At 43.2% G+C, this 25,588-nt stretch overlaps 1 protein-coding gene across 3 annotated transcripts in view; it reads left to right on the top strand.

The window, feature by feature from the left end:
* Nucleotides 1–25,588, top strand: part of zbtb46 (zinc finger and BTB domain containing 46) — a 63,833-nt gene that overhangs the window by 2,703 nt on the left and 35,542 nt on the right. For 2 of the 3 annotated variants that reach the window (XM_026153774.2, XM_026153772.2), the window contains exons 2-3: nucleotides 20,112–20,335; nucleotides 20,453–21,392. In XM_026153774.2, the coding sequence (XP_026009559.1) occupies nucleotides 20,150–20,335; nucleotides 20,453–21,392 (1,126 nt within the window). In that variant the 5' untranslated portion in view covers nucleotides 20,112–20,149. The remainder of the gene's footprint in view (nucleotides 1–20,111; nucleotides 20,336–20,452; nucleotides 21,393–25,588) is intronic. The other variant, XM_026153773.2, reaches the window with a different exon arrangement.

Genomic DNA, 25,588 nt, shown 5'->3' with positions numbered 1-25,588 from the left:
ATTGAGAACAGTGAATGTCAGTGTTTCTGTGTGTGTGTGTGTGTGTGTGTGTGTGTGTGTGTCTGCACCTCCATCTGTGTGTTCCACGGGGAGAATATAATACAGACCAAGACAACAGTTACAAGGATGAGTGGAGGAGGAGTGTAGGCGAGATCGGCCGAAAGATGGAAAAAATATTAGCTGCGCGTGTTCTTGTGGGACTGCAAAGCAGGATTTGAAGCACTTTACACTTGTGCATTCTCTCATGAATGGACCTTTTGAAGTTGATTAAACAAGATTAAGTGCATCAGCATGACTTTTCTGTCTTTTTCTCGGTTGAAACCAAAGTTTCCCATCGTGTTTGCTGGAGGCTGGCGGAGGTTGTTGCACTGAATAATATCCACACGCCGCAGCAGATTTTGGACATCTGTGGGAAACGGTGAGGGTGTGGCTGTGTGTGAATAGAGGGTGAGAAAATGAGAAGGAGGGCTCTTGGTTTGGGTGGTGGTCAGGTACGAAGCTCAAAACTATGGCCTCTTCATTGTGTGTGTGTGTGTGTGTGTGTGTGTGTGTGTGTGTATGAATGCAAGCCTGTAGCTGTGTAGGTGGTGCTCAGGTTGTGGGCTGAACTGTGTGGTAGCGAGTTGGTCGACTTCAGCTACGCAGACCCTGGGGATGTAGTGTACTACACCCTCACAACATCAAGCGTGTGTTCATATAAACAGTGTGGCAATACTCTAAACAGTAAGTTTATCTAATTTACAATACATTTTCCCAAAAGATAGAAGGATCAGTGCTTCACAAAGACACATTTGTCCCTGTTAACAACCTTGTACTTGATTCATCTCCCTGTCTCTATCTCTCCCTGCCAGTTTTCTCAACCCGATTGCCCCTCAGAGCTTACTTGTTAATGGGAACACCTGTTTGGTTAATTCACTGCAAAATGAACCACTTACTCTGGCATGTACATGTCTTACATGACACAACACATCTCTCTGGAGTTTTGTGACAACTCTGTTTCCTACCTGTTACATCGTGGATATTATAATTCTCACATCTATTTCATTTTTAGACAGTTTGGCACATATTAACCCCCCACCTGCCCCTACCCATATCTCTACCAGTTCCATCCCCCCATTTCGTAATAGCTCCCGAGGCCCTTTAGCTTAACTGGTTCTATAGCTCATTGTGCAGGGATGAATACAGGTGTTCCTAATCCCCATAGGGTTACACGGATGCTGTGGGGGATGTGTGTGCGTCCATGTATTTGTGTGTAACAGCTGGCTTCCCTTTCTACTCATTTGACATACTCTATCTGCCCCCAGCAGAGAGAACAGGTGAGTTTAATCCATCCCCACCCCAGACCCGCACACATGTGCAGAATTACTCCCTACCTCTCACATATATCTTAATATTTCATAGCGTTGTTTGCGCTCACAGGACGTCAATGAAAATAACAATCTGTTAAGTTCCTTTCTTTCGTTACTTTGTCCCTGAATTTTAAATTAAAAGGTCGTTTCCAGTTTTTAATCTTTTTTTTGTCTTTTACACTTCAGAAGAAAGATTGAAGTCCTGAAGGAAAATTTAAATTTGATTGCTGCTAAAAATAAACGCAAGGGAATTTTGAAAATTTTTGCTTGGGAGCTGTTGATATTGCAAAACACCTTTTTGGATCACACATTCCTGAGAAAACAGATGACGGATTTCACTTTGCGTGCTCTCACCAGGGTGTGTTTTTCTTTTATTTAGGAATGTGGAGCAGAACGGCTTTTTTTCCAGGGAGCCATCATCACACAATGCTTATCAGCTTCATGAGCAATTTTCTGGAATTGGCAACATTATCTAACAGCAGTTATCAATTGCATCAATGCGTACATTCGGGCCAGCTTGTGAAAACTGATCAGATCCTCTCCATTATTTTGTCACCGCACTTCTAATTGTTGCTTTAATATTCTGTGCGTTTTCACTTGCTCGGAAGCTGTCAAAACAAAATTGCAACAAGTGAAGTGAAGATGGCAGTTTTGCACGTCAGGTAATGCAGGCCGGTTAGATAACAAACACATATTATCTTCCAGTTAGCATTCTGTCTGTTGGTAATAAACAAACAAGAGACAAAACAGAAATTATATCTGTTTTCTTATCCCTTTAAGCTTGCTTATTTACACTACATATTTCTCCGTCTCAGGCAGTTAGCAACTGTGCGCTTCATGTTTTTTTCCATTAACGCCTTTGGTGTTAAGCTACAGATTACCCCATGTTTTAGGATATTCTGACTCAAACTTTTATATCTCTGTGGGAAGTATGAAAAAAATCAGCTTTTTAGAGTTAATCTGTCTTTTTGCATCCAAGTTATTTAAAAAAAAGGACTGATCACAGTCATTTGCAAAAGAATGACACACAAGAACAACGTCTGCGTTATGAACCTGTGATACTGTTTCACCACTCTCTAGTAATGAGCTGACATGGGACTGATTAGCGTTGTTGTTCGCATGATTTGCTTTTGTTGACAAAAAACATATTTTATCTTACCCAGACTTTCTTACCTCTTTCTAGATGATTAAATGATTTCTGCCTCTTTTGCAAATTGTTTTACTCGTCCTTGAATATTTCCAATTGTCACTGTTTTTGGCTCAGTGTCATATGTATATATGCTGGGTAGGCCGTCCTTAATGCATAATCATTACCTGGCGTGGATGAACTGGTAAACCAGTGAGAAAATACAGTCTGCACGAGCGCGCTCGCTCAGTTGAATTATTTTATCAACAAGATAGTTGGCGTCCTCGTCTCTCCACTTTGCAGAAAGGTCACCATCTCCTTAGTCAAATTTATATAAGCCATTAGAAACTTGAAGGTTTTTGGGCTTAGAAAAACCTCTTTGTTGAGGTCTGGAGTTTGCAGACTGTTGAAAGCTTCATATAAGTACATGGTTGTTAGTTGTTATTTTCCCAGTGAAAGAGTTTGTCTTTTATACACATAGTGTGAGCATTTGATGAGAAATTGAGCGGCTTTGAGCAAATACATCTTTAGAAACAGTCAACTAGCCTCGGGCTCTGGCTGGTGAGAGATTTCCATATCAAAGCTCAGGTGAGAGAACGAGACAGGGGAGGCAGAGCGAGGAAGGAAAAGAGGGAACGTGAAGGAGAGAGAATGGAGAGGGGGGTGACTGTCTTGGAGGAGGGGTGGTGGTGGTGATGAAACAGACATTCATTCCAAAAGCGCTCTAGCCCTTGTTATTCTGTCGCTTTTTTTTTGTGCAGCACAGTTTAGTCTGTGTGTGTCAGTGCTGTCTGTCTCAATCTAAACTCCTGCATAAAAAAACACACACACGCAGAAAGGAAGGTTGGCAGGACTCAAATACAAACCAGCACCTTTCTGTACTCAAATAGCACACAAAAACTGTCTCTACAACCTTATGTTGACTGGCTCTGACCGCAGAAACAGTGTGTGGAGCAGAGAATGGTTTTCTCCCACTAATACTGAATAACATCTGACCTGTAAGCTTCTGCCAATATTTGGATCTCAGTTTAATATTAGTACTGTAGCATAGAGCCATCATTTTCCCTGGAACTATTTCTCTTCTTTAGCTATAAGTATCAGACCTGACCCCATGGAATTGATGGCGACACTCTAATTAATGGATAGAGTTTTCGTTTGACGCTTTCAAAGATGTGTGTGTGCCTCCGTATGTGTGTGCGTGTTTCTGACGAACATTATTCAGCTTTGTAGAGTTTTGTAATCCAGCCATGGACTCAGGCTAGAGTGCTAAAGTGCTGCTAACAAGGCCTGTTTAACATTCTCTCCCCTGCTCAACATACAATTATTCCACTTCGCTGCCATTAACATGTACAGTAGGACTGGGCTTTTAATTGGCCTGATATGACTAATGCCAGATCAACTTGGATTTGCTAATTAGTTTTTGCTTTAAAAGTGCCATCAGGACATGAAATATTCATTGATGTGAGGTGGAGCGAGGACTGTGGGTGGTATTAGTGGGATATTAGTGGTATAGGCAGGCTGCTCGAATGTGCTGGGAGAAGAGATTGAACCTACGTTGGCCTGTTGTGGTCGGTTATTCATACTTTAGGTGAGGTGTTAGTTTTTTCGTCATAATTTCAGACACCCACACACACACACAAAGAGAGACACGCACACAGATTCGTTGCGCTCACGCACGCACGCACGCACGCACGCACGCACGCACGCACGCACGCACGCACGCACACCACCTCCTTTCTCAACATCACAAGGCCACCTCGTCGTCTCCAGCCTCCACCTCTTCTCTCTTTCTCTCCCGCTCTCACTTCCCCCTGTGCCCTTCTCCCCCTTCCCATTATTTCATCTCCTATTTTTTTCTTCTTGCCTTCTCATCTCACATCCTCTTCTCTCCTAACCTTTCTGCGTTCCTTCACTTTGCCCTAGCCCCCCGTCGTCCCCGCGCCCACCTCCCCTTGCTCCGTCCCAGCTGTATCAACCTGACTTTTTTCTCTCCAGGCCTCTTCTTCCTCATCCTCTCCCTCCACTTCCTCCTCCTTCTCCAAATTCTCCTTTTCTTTTTTTCCCCTCCCACTCCTTAATCTTCCACCTCTCCTCCTCCGTCTCTCCTCCACCACCCCCTCCTCTGCTGTAAGTGGGCCAGGTGCCTCATGTGGCCTCCCCTACTCCATTTCTCATTTTTACCCTCCCTCTACTCCTTTTCTCATTTTTACCCTTTCTCTGTTCCCTTTCTCATTTTTATCCTTCCCCTTGACCCTAGCGCATATTTATACATTCTGTTAATATGAAAAGTTGCAGGGTCCAGTTTTCTGCCAAATACACCAACAGACTTAGCTCAGATGCGGTATTACCTGTGAAGATAAGCCGTTCAACTTGCAGTAAGTTTTCTGTTAGGACTGGAGGAAGTTATTTCACTTCAGAAAGGTTTTAACAAAGCTTTTTTTTGTTGTTCCAAAACCACGTCCTTTGTGTGTTTACATGTGAAATTCATAAATCAACGAAACAAGTGGACCTTTGTCATAGTGGCCGTACATTTTATGGGCTCTTCGGTGTCAGTGTAGTTCCCTTTATGAACAAAAGAGGTGAAGCCAATCCACATGGGAACAGAAGTGAGTAGGTTCACATCCCTTTTTCGGTGGCAAGGGGCAAATTTCCCCAACGGCCCTGTCACCACTCTTTCCAACACCGCATTTTCAAACATGTACGGGCACACACACACACACTAACTGAAACATGCATATGTAAGCGTCATTGTTGCTGTCTTTTTGTTTTCTTCTAGCACAGTGAGATGGCATTGAGCTTTTCACCTCTCTCTATTTTTTTTCCTCACTCTTCCTCTTTTCACTCATTGCCATTCTGTCTGCCTTTGTCTGTAGCTGGCTCTATCCCCGTGCCCTCATCTTTTTTACTCTATCTTTTTCACCCCCGCATCCCTCCCTCCCTCCTGTCTTGTATCTCACCTCCCCCCTCCTGGTTGTTTTGGTGTGTGTGCTGGTGTGTCATGAAGGGGGTGGCAGTTGATTGGTGGTTGGTGGTTTGGACAGACACCTGATACTGGCACTGGCTCACAATGTGGGAATGTGTGACTTCTTCAAAATTAGGTTTCCGTGGTGGGTGTTGTCCTTAGCGATGGTGAGCACCATGGTGAGAGTTTACACAGTGGTCCTTTTGTCCTTCCCTCGCTCATTGTGTTTCTTATGCCTTCTTCTCTTTATGAATTTACAGTTCTTTCCATTGCTGTCTGGGGGTCGGGGAGGTGGGCGGGCAAGCAGTAGTTCCAAAAGCCTGCAAGCCATGGAAGCAGTCAACAGGTGACAGTCAGCGTCACGTTCAACTTAACGCTGGCTGAGTGAAGAGACAGACAGATAAGGAGGGAGGGGGTGACAGAAAATGAGGTATCAGGACCGAAGTGAGGATTGAAGTGAAGCGTTTGTCTGATCAAGCCTCACTTTTCGTCAGTCACAGTGGACATAATGGCCTTGAGCCACTCTTCCGTCAATGCAAATGTCCTTTAAAAAGTCCCTTTTTTATAAAAAACAACAACAACAACAACAAAAAAAAAACAATTACATTCCAACAAAAGAAACTTTACTTGAAACTTTACCTTAAATCCACTTCTTTTTTTTTGCCAGAAGCTTTCGGAGGTATGCCATTAAAATGGAGCAGTTACTCCATGCACAGCACAGCAGCGAAACAAGGAAGACAACGAGTGTAATTGATTTTGTATCTTTGCTGATTACTCTAAGAATTTAGTCAGAAGAGGAGCTGCAGCCTTTTTGTTGAAGAGGTAGAGCCTCCATATCGATGCTATGCATTGACTAATGCCTGTGGTGATACCCTGTGTCATGTACTAAACTCTTAAGTCTTGTGGACTTAACACTAAGTGTTTAGTTCTCCAGAAGTCCACTAAGCAGTGCAGTAGATGAGAAACCTAATGAGTCTATACTGACGGTTTTCCATACTCCCTCCTTCTTCTTTTGCAGCTTGAAGGCTACTTTTTTCCACCTCCTTCCATTTCTGTTGCTTTTGTATTAGTTCCCTGTCTCTCCTCCTCTCTTTCCGTTCTCTTACATCTCCTGTCTCCCTGCCTCTTTCTTACCCTTCACTGTCTCTTTTCTGACTCCAAAATGCGAGTCTCTCTATATTTAGATACTCTTCTCCTCTCCCCTTGATTTCTCTCCCTTTATCTCACCTCCTTTTTTTTTCTGCCGTTGAAGGACAGATTTGCAAAAGCACTCCAAGATTCATCAGTGTTGTATAGCAGCTGCTTTTTGATCAGCTTGATGAGTGACAACACAGCCCCGGGCTATTATATACAAATGTGTTTTTATAAACGCTTCGCTCACTATATGTAAATCCCAGAGCTGCTCAGTAGTACAGTTAGTTTTGGGAGTGTTAGTCACGAGTGAATATTGTATGTGGAGTGCTAAGCTAATACAGTACAATGATGTGTTTATTTTATTTTTTTTAAATGTTTAGTTTTATGTGCGCTCCAGAGTGTTTGTGAATAAGATTAGCAGGGAGTAAAGTCTCGTAATATTTGCTCAGGGTGATGCAGGGTATGCCTGTTGAACCTGTGAGTACACACTTAAGCTGTCGTGGGTTTTTTTTTTTTGCTCCCCTCTTTGCGTGAGCTCATTGTAAGCTGTGGCCCAGTGTGGATTTGAGAAAGATGCCTCTGTTTGCTGTCTGACAGAGCGACAGTCTCACCAAGTTACCCTAACACACACAGACACACTTTCTGGACGCCCGCCTCGGCACCAGATAGCGACTGGCCACCAGCAGTGAGTCACCATCATTCAGTCATTCAGCTGTACATCGAAAAACCACACACTCCAACAAACAACAATTAGCTTTCAGCTGTCAGACATTTCAGACATGTAGTCCTTGAGGCCTACTATACAACGTGATTTTTTTTTCTTTTCTTTTTTTTTTACGTTGTCTTCCTCCTCTCCTGGTAACCCTTTGTCTCATTTCCTCCTCACTGTTCACTTGCTTTATGTGTGTATATGTGTGTGCTTGTGTCCTAGTGTGTGTTCTTGCCTGAGACCTTTGGAGCTGGTGGCTGCAGTGACTGTTTTAACAGCTCGGGAACAGCCTGCTTGTGTTCTTTGTGGTGCAGTCATGTACAGTCGTGTCTAGCTGAGTCGTGACAGGTTGCTTTTTTGCTGTGACAGGTTTTGTGTTAAGACCTATGAGAGGGTCTGGACAACCACACACACACACACACACATTTGCACACACACACAGCGAGTGGCTCGCTGGCATGGAGAGGAAGAGAGAGAGAGAGATCAGAGTAAGTGTTAAATGTGAGTTCTGAGCCAGTCCGTAGCCTTATATTGTCATCATCGCTCTGGCCACAAAGCCATTTGGTGCTTTTGAAAACAGAACTGAGATTTGCCAAAATAAGAGAAACTAGAGGAGACGAGATGAGGGGATATAAAAACAAGCCCAGGGGAGAAGAGTACAATAAATGAAAATTATGCCTTTTAAACAACTTGAGTCATCAATTTTGTAATTTTATTTCGTTTGGGCTTTATTGTGACAGGGTGGTTTGAGAGTGGACGAGAAAGTTTAAGCGGGGTGAAGATACGCAGCAAATGGCTCAGGGTAGAATCAAATCTTGGCCTCTGCATCACATATTTTACCTGCTCAACCCAGTGAGCACCCTACTGTAGTTTTGTTTTTTAGTAGCTGCTGTAGTCCAACTCATTAATGGGTAGAAGTCAAACAGCAGAATCTCTTGCTTCTTTTATGTTTCTGTATGTTTCCTTTTGTGCAAGGAAACATACAGTGGGGCAAAAAAGTATTTAGTCAGCCACCGATTGTGCAAGTTCCTCCAGCTAAAATGATGACAGAGGTCAGTAATTTGCACCAGAGGTACACTTCAACTGTGAGACACAGAATGTGAAAAAAAAAAATCCATGAATCCACATGGTAGGATTTGTAAAGAATTTATTCGTAAATCAGGGTGGAAAATAAGTATTTGGTCAATAACAAAAATACAACTCAATACTTTGTAACATAACCTTTGTTGGCAATAACAGAGGTCAAACGTTTACTATAGGTCTTTACCAGGTTTGCACACACAGTAGCTGGTATTTTGGCCCATTCCTCCATGCAGATCTTCTCGAGAGCAGTGATGTTTTGGGGCTGTCGCCGAGCAACACGGACTTTCAACTCCCGCCACAGATTTTCTATGGGGTTGAGGTCTGGAGACTGGCTAGGCCACTCCAGGACTTTCAAATGCTTCTTACGGAGCCACTCCTTTGTTGCCCGGGCGGTGTGTTTTGGATCATTGTCATGTTGGAAGACCCAGCCTCGTTTCATCGTCAAAGTTCTCACTGATGGAAGGAGGTTTTGGCTCAAAAACCTCACGATACATGGCCCCATTCATTCTGTCCTTAACACGGATCAGTCGTCCTGTCCCCTTGGCAGAAAAACAGCCCCATAGCATGATGTTTCCACCCCCATGCTTCACAGTAGGTATGGTGTTCTTGGGATGCAACTCAGTATTCTTCTTCCTCCAAACACGACGAGTTGAGTTTATACCAAAAAGTTCTACTTTGGTTTCATCTGACCACATGACATTCTCCCAATCCTCTGCTGTATCATCCATGTGCTCTCTGGCAAACTTCAGACGGGCCTGGACATGCACTGGCTTCAGCAGCGGAACACGTCTGGCACTGCAGGATTTGATTCCCTGCCGTTGTAGTGTGTTACTGATGGTGACCTTTGTTACTTTGGTCCCAGCTCTCTGCAGGTCATTCACCAGGTCCCCCCGTGTGGTTCTGGGATCTTTGCTCACCGTTCTCATGATCATTTTGACCCCACGGGATGAGATCTTGCGTGGAGCCCCAGATCGAGGGAGATTATCAGTGGTCTTGTATGTCTTCCATTTTCTGATGATTGCTCCCACAGTTGATTTTTTCACACCAAGCTGCTTGCCTATTGTAGATTCACTCTTCCCAGTCTGGTGCAGGTCTACAATTTTCCTGGTGTCCTTCGAAAGCTCTTTGGTCTTGGCCATGGCGGCGTTTGGAGTCTGACTGTTTGAGGCTGTGGACAGGTGTCTTTTATACAGATGATGAGTTCAAACAGGTGCCATTCATACAGGTAACGAGTGGGGGACAGAAAAGCTTCTTACAGAAGACGTTACAGGTCTGTGAGAGCCAGAGATTTTCCTTGTTTGAGGTGACCAAATACTTATTTTCCACCCTAATTTACGGATAAATTCTTTACAAATCCTACCATGTGGATTCATGGATTTTTTTTTCACATTCTGTCTCTCACAGTTGAAGTGTACCTCTGGTGCAAATTACTGACCTCTGTCATCATTTTAGGTGGGGGAACTTGCACAATCGGTGGCTGACTAAATACTTTTTTGCCCCACTGTATATGGGAACTTGATGCGCAACATATCACTGAAATGAACAAGTCACAAAAGTTAAAGAAAGTCCAATAATAATATCATTCAATAACTCTCTATAGTTGGATTTTTGAAGTTTAAAGTATTTCACCGAGTGCCCTAGAAAGGGTTAACGCTACGGCACCCAGCACCACTTTTGTTATTCTTTTTCTATGTTTGATGTGGAAGTACAGTACTTAACTCCCTGCGCAGAGTCTAGGTTGGATGATATGTTAAATGTTTCCAACTGGGTGGGTGCTGTCAGTTCAAAAACTGGTGACTGCCAATATATTCACAAAGGTGTGAATGTGGTGTGTGTGTGTGTGTGTGTGTGTGTGTGTGTGTGTGTGTGTGTGTGTGTGTGTGTGTGTGTGTGTGTGTGTGTGTGTGTGCGCGCGTGTGCGTGTGTGCGTGTGTGTGTGTGTGTGCAGGGAACCCCTACACCCATATGCACTTGCTTGTTGTAATCAAAGCAAAATCTCCTCTCAGATATTTGTTTGGTTTTAAACTGGACAAAACCAGTAAGCTTTGGGGGTCCAAGTGGAAGCTATAAGATGTTAGGAATCTTTGTACACTTTAACTATACAACCTTATATGTTATTCAATGATCACTATCTCCAACCAGTAACGTGCGGCAGTTGTTGCTTCTGTTAGCTCACATGCTTGTCTGACATGAGAACAGAGACTTTCACACCGGTTCTTTGTTCTGCAGTACTTAACATCAACTATACAATGCCAGGTCTCCGCTGCACTAGATTTGCCATTCAGAATCTCGCTTTCAATCTGTCAGCGTCTGTGTACAACTGCAGCTCGACACAACAAAAAGGAGACACTGCGCAGCTATTCAGCAGTTGCATTTTACAAGTTTGGTATGTACCAAGAGGCAGGCGGCTAGATCGGCAGAATAAAGAGACAAAAGCATAAACAACAAATATCAAGTCTCAAAAAAAGCACCCAACACTAACAGAGCCCTAAATTCAAAGTCATAAAGGGTCTTTGGGATGAGCTTAACCTTCAACAGGGAGTGGTAGTGTCGTGATGGTCGCAAATCATTTGTTTGCAGGGAACAAATCTCCAAAAAGAATTATACATTCACTACATTCATCTTACTGCACAAGCAACTCGTTGTTTTTCTTCCACTTCTCTGTCAAACATAAAATCAAATCAGCGTCACTCACCACCTATGGCCAATGACAGCCAATGATGCATGTAAGGGCATGCTGTAAGCTAGCATATGATTGGCTAAGAATTAAACCTGGGACTAAGAGGATAAGCTTACAATGAATAAACAGGGGCTGAGAGCTGGGAAATGCCAGAAGTGTAGGACTGATGGAGTTGGTGAGTTAGTAGGTGAATGAGAGCCTCAGATAGGCTACCTCTTGGTCACGACAGAGTGAGGGACACATGCCGGAAATAACCACTGCAGTATACCGTATACTGACGCAGTGACAGGAGTGAGTTGGTGACTGAACCACAGCAAATATTTAACAATGCCCCCCTCACAAAAAAAGTGAAATTTCTCCCATCACCAGTAACTGACCTTACAAATTCTCTTTTACCAAATGGAAGTAAATCCCTGCAGCTCGTTCCCAAAATCATGTGGAAAGCCATTTCAGTAAAGCGGAGACTGAGGTGTTCACTAAGAACTATTAATGTTACATGTGTTGTGATCTGGCATCCACATATTTATGCAGTTATGCAGTACAGTTGGCCAAAGTTTAACTTGAAAGTCTGTTAGCAAAAGCTGTCTTCAAGTTTTCGTCTGCATAATTTTCTTTTTCTTTTTTTTTGCTTCAGCTTGTGTTCCTTCCCCTGTATGACACACATGTAGAGATTTTGCAGTGATGGGTGTAAAGTAATTTTTTTCAATAGGACTGAAAATACAGAAATAACCTTGGTGTTTATAAAGAAAGAGGGAGAATTGATCTGTTCCAGCAGTCCAGATAATCTACTACTCTCCCTCATGAGGAAGGTAAAAGACACGATGCATTTGTGATCCATTCTGATGGATCACAAATGGGGCTGTTTTTCTGGAATCTTTTCTTAAATAAAGATTTCAAGAAGCCATGGACTAATCCTGCTATTAGACAATGCCAAACGCTAAAACCTGCACGTCCCATAAATTTCCTCAGACTATCAGGGGTTTGTGAATCAGCAGATGAGTCTCTGAACTATTCCAGTCATGAAACTTGGGTTTCACACCAACAGACCACATAAGGTGATGTGATCATTCTCACAAGTGACCTTCCCCCACCACCCCACCCCCATCTCTAATGCCACACTTACACCACTTGTCTCCACCCACCTAAAAAACCATAAACGAACACTTCCTGTTGGTGATTTCACTTCCACGTACACCGCAAACGTTTTTCACAAACCAGTAGCCTTTTCCCGTCTTTACCTGCACATGCATTGCAGGTGATTGTGGAAGATTCTAGCACTGGCTGTTAGATATTTGAATGAAACCTGCTCATTTGCAGCAATTTATTTATCAGGGTGCTCCCTCTGTCTGGCTAGTCCCGGTCCCCTTTCTGTTGATGACGGCGTGTATGGAAGAAACGACGCACTGTCTGGAGATCTGCTCTCATCCTCTCACGCGCTTCATATCCTCCCTTTCCTTTTTGTCTATCCTTGCTTCCTTTATTTCCAGCTCTCGCTTGTTTCTCCCTGTCCTCTCACCTTTCCTCCCTCCGGTATAGCCCTCTTTCGTTGTATTACAGTCCATGGCTGCTGCCTCCACCCCCCCAACCCCCCAAGCCTTGCGCTTCTCCCTCCCACTCCCCCCCCCTTTCATTTTGGGTTCTCCGACAGTGGTAATGAGATGTTTCATTATTTGCATTTCACAGCTTTTAATAGAGGGAGAATTTAGGCTAAGCCCCGGGTCGTCAGTCAGGGAGTTACCATGGGAGACATAGCAGGCTTAGGGGCCTAGAGAGAAAGATAGCCCAGAAACTACATTCACTCACACACACACACACACGCACATCTTGGAGTGTGAAGGAGGAAGACACAGGAAAAAGACAACAGAGAGATGGTCACATGGATCTTCTCACCCTTTTTTTAAAACTCTAAAATAATAAGTAGTGTCACAGGTTGCAAGGCATTTAAGGTGAAGCTGAAACCCAGCCAGGGTATTTAAGGTAAAGGACATCAACACCAGTGTGTTTGAGTCACACCTCTTTCCCGGTCACTCCGGGATGATCCCAGTCCATCCTTACTATGAGCGGATTTCCATTAGATCACTCTAGGCTTAACACCTGCCTGGCTGAAGGTGAGAATGCATGGTGCCGGAAAACGTCTGGAGCTGCTTAACCGTATAGATCAGTGGGACGGAATGATGGGAGGGTTGTAGAGGCTGATCTTTTTGGATGTGCAAAAAAAACCCCAAAACAATAAGAAGAAATACAGGTAACTGCATGAAAGTCTTCAGGTGAAAATAAGGGAGGTGCGGGTATTGTTTTTGGTCAGTGTGTGCAAGGTGTGACCAAGGATGGAAAAGCAAGGGATGAAGGGAGTTTTGCTAAGTCTCCCTAAGCCTCCCGGATCCTCTTTGGTCCCTCTCCACATGACATGGCTATCCTTCTTTGAGTCAATCTCTTCCTCCACCTTGGCTCCTTGGATGCCGGCCAGTGAAACAGAGAGTGGGCAGAGAAAGGGAGAGTGAGGTAGAGGTGCAAAATGTGGCATGATTAGAGCTGGTGGGGAAGGTGGAGAAAATAAAGGTGGACAGATGGAGGGCGTGTGATAAAAGAAACAAGGGGAGAAGGGGAGAAAACACAGAAAACCTACAGGGAGATTTAAAGAAGTCAGAAACGGAGATAAAATGACAGACAAGAGATTAGCAATAGTTTTTTTTCAACTGACAATAAAGGAAAAAGCAGCTAAGAACAAGCCAGCTAATAGCTTTGTTGTTTTATTTTTTTTTTCTAATTGCTTGCATGCCTGCCTGGGCCTGGCTCTGTGTCATATGCATGTGTTTGAGTATGTGTGTGTTATTTTTGTTCGTGCCCGCCTTGTTGATGGACTGCCACCCTGGCTTGTCCCGGAAGGCTGCCAGCTCCGTCGGATTGGGGATTAACCCCGGGATAATGGCCTTGATGCCCAGTTGAGTGGAAGCAAAGCTGTTTAAAAAATATTGGCTGCCTGAGTCACTCTCCCCTCTCTTCCTGTCTCCCCCTCTTTCTATCTTCTCTCTCCATCGTTCTAGCCTTGGCGTTTCTGTGATTCTCTGCTCTAGCTCTTTTTTTTTCTCTGTTTTTCAGTGGTCTTTATCTCTTCCATTCTCATCTCTCCAGCTCTACGTTTTTTCCCTCTGTCTCCCTTTTGACTCTTCACCTTGCTCCGTTTTCGCGTAACCTCGTCCCGCATTCAACGCGACCTCTTGTGGGACCCTGATTTGCAAAGTGTTCGGCGAACATCGATAACACTCATCACACATTCAGTTTTACATTGAAAATAATAAACCTTGAAATTCAATAGAACTTTTTTTGTTTTGTTTTTTAAGTAGTGGAAGCAGTAGATTTGAAACTAGAAAGTAACAGCTGCCCTGTGCCACATGTGTATGTAAGAACAGTGCCTCTATTGTTCAGCCGAATATCATTTTAATTCCCTTTATGCATGTTCTAATTTGTTCCAGTACTTTTCTCTCATTACGCAGAAAAAAAGAGTCCACTCACATTCAAATAAACAAATTCTTACTTCCTCTTATTTTTGTCGGTATTAGTGTCAAAAAGCCACGTAATATAAACAACTTAGTTTTATTCTACTTTGTTTGAAAGGTTAACACAGCACATAATCATTCAGTTCAGACCTGCCACCTCGGTTCCTTTTTCCACAGAAACTGCCTGCTCTGATATGATAGGGTGATGGTGCAAGTCAGTACTAGAAAATATGCAAAAAGGAGCGTGTTGCCTTTTTAGCTTAACTGATAAAATTCTGTAGCTCAGGCATGAAGCCGGGGTGGTTGACAGCATAAATGCCAGCTCTTGGCTACCGAGTCCCGCTTTGATATTCCTCTGCCTACCTCCTTATATTCATTCACTTCTTCAATCTCTGGCCAGTTTCTATTGCATCCTCCCCTGCTGATTGTCAAAGACAGCGCCAAGATAATGATAGGGATGTTAAATGGGGGGAATTCAGTGTAATAAGGCCTGCTTTTGTTTATGAATTAAATGAATTGATCTTGTATTAGTAAAGATAAGAGATCTATTGCAGCACTGTGCCCTTTGGCATGTATTCTGTAATCCGTGCTGTGCTATGTTCATTATTTTGAACATAAGTCTAATATTCGATCTCGTTTAGCTGCCGTTGGTCTCCATAGACTCTTGAAAGAAATATCTGAAACAACAATGTAAATGCAAAACACAGAAAAGTGGTGTAAATGAACCAAACGAATTTTATACGTGCAAAAACAAGTTCACGCTGTACTTTAAATGTTTTTAAAATGTTTTCACTCTCATGATTTGATCAGTTTGTGTTTTTTTCTCTTGATTTATTAATGGCTTTATTTATTTATGTGGCCACTCAAAATGGGGGCTGTGTGAACTCTGTGTTCACTCGGTTTGACATGTCGAACTCATTTTATCAAATAATGAGCTGAATTGTTACATTTGTCGAGCAGAAGGCCACAATTTGAATTTGGAGTGATTAGCTGAGGGTGGCGGTTTTGCGAGCAGCACATTGGCCACTTAATGATAATTTGCCCTGACCAACTGGAAATCCTTTAATTCAAAATAAATACAACTGCAAACTGCCCAGATACTGCTAACATGCACATGAAGGAATTTTAAAGCCAGTTAATCTGTGTACCTGCTGACAGGAATGTTAATGACGGCTGAATCAACAAACACCAAAAGTAAAAGTGTGCTTTTGAGCGAGTTGTATTTGCTAAAATATGTCGTGCAATCCCATATTATCACCCTGTGCGAAGATGTTGCACATGTTGTAACTTCTTCATCCAGAGTGATGTGCGAATCCCTCGTGGAATCTCAGCGTTGGCCTGCCGTGAAAGCTCTGTGTTAAACCCTAGTACAAACAAAGTATCGCTCTGCCTTTGATCCACAAGGACCTTGCGCTCCGTCTCCCCTCGGTCCTGTGCGGTCAAGGAGGCAGAGAAGTGGCTCAGAGGGACAGGCTGCATTAAGAGAAACAGAAGAAGGAGGAAGCCCCATTCTCTCACTCCATCACACGTCTCATCTCTTTAGTCGTCTGGCTGGGGCCTAAAGTGACTTTGCCGTGATGTGACCAGGACAAACCGGGTGTGATGCCATGACGGCTCTGCTAAGCGTGTGAACGTGGGTGTTTTTAGTTCTTGCATGTGTATTGTGTATTTAGGGGCAGGGACTGAATGTGTGTGCGTGTTTTGAGGGGAACGGTGCTTTTGATTTTGTATGTGCGCGCGCGTGTGTGTGAAGAAAGGAGGGGTTAAGGAGGACAGTCACTTTTGATTTGGCCTCAGAAGGGTGACAGGGACTTGGAGCTCCAGTGGCATGCTTTACTGAAACAATCTTCTCTGACCTCAAACAGGCGCACACAGACTGTCAGCCTGCCTCCTGATGACTTGTTCCTTGCTTCTTTTTCATTATTTATTTTTCACTTTTGCAGTGAAATTTCATAGAAGGATGAAAAGCTTTTTCTTCCTGCTGTGTGACATCCTGAAAGCAGGCTTTAGTTTCTGTAGCCTTGGTGAGACTGCTAATGCTTTGGATGAGACGCAAAAGTCTCTGGCTCGCTCTCTGTATGGCTGATTGTTTGACAAGTTCATTTTACCTTGCCTTCCATTCTTGCATCAGATATATACAGTATATTTGAAAAAAGTAATGATTTAATATAACTGCAGGCTGTACTCATATTGTAGAAGGGATGGGTTTTGGTCTTGGTGATTCTGGGGTAAAAAGGCGGAGACCTTTAAGGAAGAGAGAAGCTACTATGAACACGATGTTTATGTGTAGCTCAGGATTGGTTCCTCTGGAAAAGGAGTCTTTGACTGGAGGGATTTGGACATGCTGAAATTAAACAAGCCAATTAGGCAAGCAAAGAGTTTAGAGGTCAAAGCGCTCTCCATTAAAGCTGCTTTTCTCTACCTAACGACTAACTCAGTATGTCTCGAGTCTGTTGAGGCAATAAATCTGATTATACCTCTCCCTTTCTTTCTCTTTTTCTCTCAGTCACTGCTGTTTGGGGTTTTTTCTTGTTTTACACTCCACTGGTTGCTGCTTTTGGTAAATCTAAGGCATCATTTAACATGTTTTGGGGTGCAATTCTAGCTGCGCGCTCACATTACGTTCAACCAAACTCAATGACACCTTTTTTGTACCTGGTCTATTGTATCAGAGCACTACCACAGGGCCATTATCATTAGATCTATGGACACCCATCACAGCAGAATATGAAAAGTCGCAACTATACGCTGATAAGGATTGTAAGCTGTATTTAAAATAAGTCAGATCAAATTACAATCACATTCTTTTCCCCCTCATCTCGTGGTGCGTAGCACTGATGCTCGATATCTGTGTCAGACGTTTCTGACTTCTCTCAGTTATAGATGTGCAATGAATTTTGTTACAAACTGATTCCTGCACAGGCTGTAACTAATGGTTGTTTTCATCACCTGCTAATCTGCCGGCTTTTTCAACTTAGACGTTAATCCCTCTCTCTACACACCATTAAATAATAATGAACATTCCTATAGTGCAATTTTAGAAAGTCCAAGGTGATTCTTAAGATGTCCTTTGTCCAACTTTGATTTTAAAACCCAAAGAAATTTTGGTTAGTGTGACAAAGAAACACAATTTTTTTTAATTTCTTTTCCTTTTTTTCATGTTACTCATTCAGTCATCTTTGTAACACAGACGGAAACAGAGAGCTGGCTGATCCTAAATGTGTGAGCGAAGACATTATTGCTCCACCTAATGACTTGCTATAGCTGACTTTCTCTAAACTACCAACAAATCTATGTCTGAAATCGTGCTGACCGCTGCTGAACGGTGTGTGTGTGTGCTGTACAGTGACCCTTTATTTCTCCATCCATGTTGGTTGGGAGAAAAAAACGCCAGGCACAGAAACCACAGGAAGATATCTCAGTGAATAAATGACTCCTTTTGTGTTTTATCTGGCTCTGAGAGCAAGTCTATCTTATAGACTTGTCTATACAATTGGATGTGCCAGTGGCCCTGAGAGAAGAAGAGCAGAGGGATGAGGAGCAGAACAGCTATGTCTTTAAAGCTGCTCGGTTTGTCCTCAGAGGTGAGAGGTGAAGACTCTCAATACCTCTATCAGAGCAATGCAGAAAGGAAAAAATATTTCAAGGTTAAACTGCCAATAGATTTTTTCTGAGAAATGTGTGAGCTGGTGGATAAAAGCATTGCGTCAAAACGTACCTTTTGAGACTTTGAGGGACACTGTTATTCTACCTTCACATCCAACTTTCCTCCTCCTCGCAGTTTTTTTTTTCTCTCTGACGAACACCAATCACAGCGAAAGGTTTTGAGCGTGCTTTGCATTGATTGTTTTTTTTTTCTACTTGTGCAAGGCAGGCTTCACTAGTTGTCACCATCACTCCATCCACTTGTCCACTGCTGTTCATAGGAGGTGTGTTTGTCCAAGTGGACGTGGGAGACACTGTGGATTTATCTGATCTTACAAGCCATCAGGTTGAGCAGAGCTTTGCTAAACATGACCTGAAGTGTGCCGGCCCCCGAGCAAACGCTGCTGTCACCTTGGCCAACCCGAGCTGTCATCTCTTAGAATGGCCCATGAGAGTTGACAGCTGTGGCGTTCCCAAAACAAATCACTGCTGCGTTTGGTAACACTCTGCGTCCCCACGATTTAGCCCTCACCGAGACAAGAGCAGGAGCGGCGGCTGCTAATGCTCTGGCTAATGTACTGCCTGCATGTGTGGGTCTTCTTCTTCCTCTCTCTCCCTCTCTCTCCCTCTCTCTGTGTGCATGTACATGTTTGTATTTGAAAAATCTTAATGTGGTTTCTCTTTGTTTTCCTGCCACCTTCTTCCCTGGTTCAACATAACGATGTTCACGTCTCCCTTTGTCTCCTTCTTCACTCCCCTCGCTATGGCCTTTTCCTGCAGCGCTTCTCCAGTGTTTGAGCTCACAGTACATCTTATGTGTCACCTAACCTGTGCACAGCAGGCTATACTGTTTCATCTACATTCAAAGGAAAAAAATGATAAAAAACAAAAAAAACAAAACAAAAAGACAAATCAGAAATTGTTATTTGTGTGGCTAAAAGTAGAATCTCTCTTATGAGATAAGAGATTGTAAACATTCAAGTCGTGAGCTTTTTTATGGGATTTAATTTGCAAGAATAACAATAAAATATGACAGTCTTCCGGTTGTACCACCATGAAAGTTAGATCTTTGTTCCCTGACAGTCAAGCCACTCCACAATTTGTCATTAAGGGTCCTTTCTTTGTAGTTTAAAAAAAAAAAAAAAAACCCTCAGTGTTCGCAAACCTTGACTGAACCGTGCAAGATCACAAACACTGAGGTGAAGGTTCAAGAGTGGATTTCTGTCTTAACTAGACAGCTGATTGAATATTCATAGTCAAAGGGAAACGAGAAAAAAAATAAAAATAAAACAAATAGGAACCGAGGCTGTGTTTATTGATATATGTAATGGTGAAGTGGTCCGTACTAAATGAGTCTGTTTGCTCCCTCAACAACTGTTTTGTGAAAGTGTTACACTTTTTAACTGACATTTTTAATGAGCTTACACATGCTCTCTCTCTCTCACACACAAACTCTCACACACACACACACACACACACACACACACACACACTCGCAGCCACACACACTCCCACACACACATAAATGTACCTGTCAGACACGGTTTAAACACAGAGAATTTTGACTATTTGTTACTGGGCTGTTTTTAGACATCAAACTACGGCATTTGAGATGTGGTTTCCATTGATGTCAGGTTTTTTTGTTTTTTTTATGTCACAGTCATTACTGATATATCCTTACCCTGGCTCATCTATAAAAGAGTGGTTCAGTTAAATTCAATTTTTTTCTCCCCTCGTTACATGAAAATTAAATAAGGTTTGCAAAAGTGGATTAGATTCTATTGCTGCTATATATACATATTTATCTATTTCTCTGCATTGCAGAAACCAGATGTCTGTACTGTACATTTGAAATGGTACACTTAAAATATTTTGATATGTTTGCAGATTTAGTTGACTGATTGCACGTCGTCTTTAATTTTCCAGCAGATGTTTGGAGGAGAGGCTTTTGTTCAACTACACAGATGAACAACAGGAAGGAGGACATGGAGATCTCGTCTCACTACCGTCAGCTCCTCAGAGAGCTCAATGAGCAGAGGCAGCATGGCATCCTTTGCGATGCCTGTGTCATTGTGGACGGAAAGATCTTCAAAGCTCATAAGAATGTCCTCCTGGGATCGTCACGCTACTTTAAGACTCTTTACTGCCAGGTAAGAGACCTCATTGGGGCAAAAAAATGATCTTTTACAGATATTTTTCCTTTATAGCATGAGGTAAATATTTTTTTTAAACCACTGCTGTTAATACTCCTTCTTATAACCCTCCAGGTTAAAAAGGGGGCAGAGCCTCACCACCAGACTACTGTCACTCATCTGGATATTGTCACAGCAACAGGCTTCAAAGCCATCCTGGACTTCATGTACTCGGCGCACCTTGCTCTCACCAGTAAGAATGTGATTGAGGTCATGTCAGCTGCCAGCTACCTGCAGATGACAGATATTGTCCAGGCTTGCCACAGCTTCATCAAGGCTGCACTAGACATCAGCATCCGCTCAGAGATGGCTGATGAGCTGGCCGATTTTGAAATGGGCGCTGTGGCTGCTGCTGGCCTAGGTGGAGGCGGGGGCGCTGGAGGTGGTGGAGGAGGAGCTGGTCTACCAGGGGCAGGGGGTGTTGCAGGAGCTGGTTTAGGAGGCGGAGGGGGCATAGTGGGCATGGCGTCTGAAGCCCTTGCTTCCATCATGTCTGGTCGCAGCACCTCTCCTTGGCTGGCTCGCCGGACCAGCCCGGCCAACTCTTCTGGGGACTCAGCCATCGCCAGCTGCCATGAGGGTGGCAGCACGTATGGAAAGGAGGACCAAGAACCACCGAAGAGCCATGAGAGCCAGGAAGAAGCCTGCCATGACTCTCAGCCTGCATGGCCTCACGACTATCGGCCTGGCATCACTGTCAAAGAGGAACAGGTATCCCCTGCCTCCTCCTCTCATCCCCGGGACACTCCCAGGGGGGCAGCCCAAAGCCAGGCGGAGCAAGGGACTGGGGGACCTGGTGGAGGAGGTGGAGAAGGGCCCTGGCAACCTCTGTCAGGATCAGGGCGAAGGAAGAACAGGAAGAACAAGGACACAGTCAGACATATTACCCAGCAGGCTGAGAGGAACTGGGACCGCGAGCGGGACAGAGAGAGAGAAAGAGACAGTAGGCCTGGATCTCCTCTGCCCTCCATGCTGGCTGTAGCTGGATGGAACTACAACGGGCAGGATATCCCAGGTAGGACTGACAAGCTTAGAACACTTTCTCCTATTTGTGGAAAGTTTAAAAGCAGTAATAGTGAAAACAAACCGGGTGTCTTTAGGTCAGAAATGTGGTCTTTAGATTATCAGGTCAACAGAACAGCAGCAGATGGAATTAAATTGGACAGGCTCTCAAAACTGGTAGGATGGAGGGAGGCCAAAGAAAGCCCTTTGTGGTGCTGATTTGATGACTTTGAGGCTTTAGGGTGTCCTGGAGTTGCTAGAGTTTTACAATGCTGGTCCCTACTTAGTTAGTTATCCAGTCATGTAATTAGTGATTACTGGTGAGATAATAAGATCAGGTTATTTAATTGGGTGAGAGTGTCACCTAACACCTAACTGTAGCAAAATCTAATTTATCTTTTAAAAGCCATCTTCTAACCAACAGACCAGTAGATGTGTTGGAGCAATTAAATTGCTTTGTTGACTTTATGTGCATTAGAGTGTGCATGACACTTTACAATACGGTGCATTAGTGCCTAATACTTTCATTCCTGCATGCGTATTTCAATGCATGTCAGCTATCCACAGTTTACTAGTATAAAATGACCTCTTTTCCTCCTCCGGGGTTGAGATTAGCGAGCTTATACACTAACGTGTTAGGCCTAAGATGATTATCTCAAATCTTGGAGGTGTGAGGTGAAGCCTGGGTAAATGCAGATGGATAATGAAATCCTCTCCTTACTGCAGTTTATGTAAGCCACACTCCCACATAAACAAGCAAATGCATATGCAAACACACTCATGAACACATATTTATTTTGAGAAAGCCTGTCTTGATCCTCGGCCTTGTGTGTTTAGTGAATTCCTTTAGACTAAAACTTATACATGAAAAACTTACCTGTCTGTGTGTGTGTGTGTGTGTGTGTGTGTGTGTTCGTTCACCTCTGTGTGAGTGTGAGCGTGTGTGTGTGTCTATGTGAAGCCCAAGGCGTCGATAGGTAGATCATTAAAAGTAAGGGAAGCTAATCCTGGGCGCATTAAGGGAGTTGGCTGTGAAATGGGCACACGCGTCGCGCAGCGAAAGAAAACAGGATAATTGAATTGACCTGGGTCACTGCACGGATTACCAGCGCGTCCTCGCCATCCCAAGCTCCTCCCCTCTCTCTGGGGTTTAGGGAAGGACCTTCTGGAAAGGGCGAGAGGAGGGAAAAGGAAGAGAGAGTGGCAGATGAGAGGGGTAATGAGAAGGAAAAACGACAGAGACAAAAAGAAACGCACGTTGGAAAGTGCATCGTACCGGGCTTACGAGAGTTAGGCTGTGCATCTCAAAGTCTTCTAAGCAAGGTTATTGCGGTTACTAAAGCTAAAACCGGGAGTGGATATGAAAAACAAAAAAATGTTTTCACAAACTGAAATGGAAATTAAAAATTATACTTCAGAAAGAAGAAGTTTAAGTTAAAGAAAGATTGAATTTGTTCAAAAGCATGAGGAGACAGAATTCTTCTTAATTTCTTGCCCTTGGTAAACAACCGCATGTTATAATAAAAAAAGGCCTTTAAAACTAATTAAACCCACTTTGGAAATCAACGAAAAGTAAACTGATTAAATTAATAAAAATGTCCCAGGTCCCTGATTTTGTGATTGTAGTACGGTGCCAGAACCACATGCACTCACAAGCTGAATGGCTCTATTAAGTCCCTTGGCTATAACCATGGTTCTGAGCTGTGGTGGAAAGAAGAGTTTAAGCCTGCCTGTGGTGAAGCAGCCATTAATAAGAAAGGTGTTGTCTCACCTAAAGGTTAGAGGAAGTCTAGTGTTGCTGCTGGTGTAGACTCGCCTGGTGCTCGCCAAAAGGCAACCATTTATCCTCGCTTTCACCCGGGTTTTGGGACTGGGCCCAGCATGGCGAAGAATGGAAGGATTGGGTCTCCTTCAGTTGGATGCCATTTAGCAGTAAAACATCATGTTACCAGTGGGCTTATTTGAGATTTAACAGCGGCAGTTTATATCAGGATGTGTGACACCATATTGTGTATTGAGTCCGTTTGCAGTGGGTGGTGTCTGTGTGCTCAGTAAAAGTTTAGGGGATTGCTGAACAAGTTTAGTGGCCTGATATTAGTCAGGGAGCCTGTACGGGGAGTGGTGAATTGTTTTGGTTGTGGGAGTGCTCCTCTGCTCGTAATGTGTAATGTCCACAAGTTTGTTTGACAAAGTCAGGGTTAAAAATATACAGGATGTCTGTGAGCTTATGAGAGTTAGTGTTCTTAAGTCCTAAGTCCCCCTTAAGTCCAGGATTTTGTCACCTCCAGGCAAAGATCACAATCAGGAGTGAAGCTGTATGGAAATGCCAAAGAATTAGAAAGTGATGCATGATTCTGTTACAGATTTTTCAAATATAATATTAGAAAGCGTTACAGCGATGGCAAAGAGTTACGTCTGTTTTATGACAGATTCTTTGCTGCTACTTGACAAATAAAGAGCTTATAATAATGGAACACTAAAAGCTCCCGCTGACACATAAATAATATTAATTTAAAGATGAAAACAAACAGACCCAACAAACGTAAAACACGTACATACACAGCCTATTGCTGCGATTGTTATCCCTACAAATAGAAAGCCCACGCTGCATTATTTTGATGATGTGACCATGGCAGGTCTGCTACTGTATTCTTTAGGCAATAAAGTCTGTAATTACTGAGTCATTCATTCTTTACTTCATTAGTTTTACTGACGTGTGGGATCGAACGCAGTTTATCCTACTGCCAATTATATAAATCAGAGCGCATTTAATGTTTGGCTGATAAACGATTTTCAAGTTTTCCAAATAGTTGCCTGAGTTCCTGCTGATTGACTTATAGGCTGTTTTTTATTGTTTTTTTGTAGGGATCATTCTGAATGGTCACATCAGTTGAAAAGAAAAAGCATACATGGCAAGTATGCATAATAATGATGATGATTCATTCCATTCACTCTCACAGTAAGCCAAGACACTGCAAGCAGGCGTTAAATCAGTCACGTTGAAATAAAAATGCAGACATAATAAATGTTACTAATACAACAAAGCCTGCTAAATGTGCTTATTGTGAGGTGGTAGGTTAACGGTTTAGAGTTAGTTCGTTAGTGTGGTGAGGGTGTTGTTTCATGAAGTCCAGTTGTTGCTTGTCATAAAGGGTATCCAGGAGAAAGGGCACCTTCAGTCTTAGATTAGCTTAATTGCTTCATTCTTTATTGATGAGAAGTGCCTAGACGCACTCTCTCCCTCACTCCTTCTCTCCCTCTCTCTCTCATTCATTCATCTGTAATCAGTGTCTATGCTTTGCTATTAGAAACGCTTATATGACGCACAACCACGAGGATTTCACTGGATCATTCTCTAATATAAGGATAATGTATAGCTGCGTAAAGGCTCAGTGTATTAGCGTGCATGAAAATGCCATGTGCCCATGTTGACATAAACAGCTGCGGGAATTAGGATTTGTTTTCTTTAGATCCCCTTCCGTTGCAAGCATCTGCTCTGTTCACTTGATGTCATTATTGAGGCCAGTAAGCACTCAGCATCCTTTTCTCTCCCGTGCTAACGCTTGATCTCCGCATTTCTTACGTTCACCTTGTCTGCCGCCACGAATGTTTGAAACATCACACGTGAAGCCAGAAAAGAAACCAGCCGCGCTTACATCTCAGGGAACTGAAACATGTGTATGTTTCTTTTTTACACAACACTATATTAGAGGTGACAATTTTTGAGGAAGAGAGTTTTTAATAGTCTGTACTTCTTTTGCCTGCATACGTCTCAAACCTTTGAATAATTATCCAAGATTATTTTTAGTTTGGCCCCCGCTGCTTCGTCCAGACCTGGATTAGAAAGCTCCAGCAAATCAAAGACATTGTTTTGAATATCAGGAGTCAATTTTTTATTTTTTTTAATCAGTTTAGTATATTCTTCTGTGGGGCCTTGAGTCAGCCTCTCTTTGTGTAATCCACGCAGGGTGTGCAATCAGTTAATCAATTTGATGAATGTGGTAGCTGTGTTTAAAGGAGGTAAAGTTGGTAGTCTGCTAATCTTGGGCCGGTAGCTCAATCCCCGGCTCCTCTAGTCCGCATGTCAAAGTGTCCCTGGGCAAGAAACTCAACCCCAGCCCTGGCTGCCCTCGATGTGTCAGTGTGTTAGTGGATGCGGCTGTGAGTGGTCCACAAGACTGTAGAGCTGCTACTTAAGTGCAGTTCGTT

This window comes from Astatotilapia calliptera, chromosome 20, assembly GCF_964374335.1.
Source record: "Astatotilapia calliptera chromosome 20, fAstCal68.1, whole genome shotgun sequence".
NCBI lineage: Eukaryota > Metazoa > Chordata > Actinopteri > Cichliformes > Cichlidae > Astatotilapia > Astatotilapia calliptera.
This window is presented reverse-complemented; position numbering and strand designations above follow the sequence as displayed.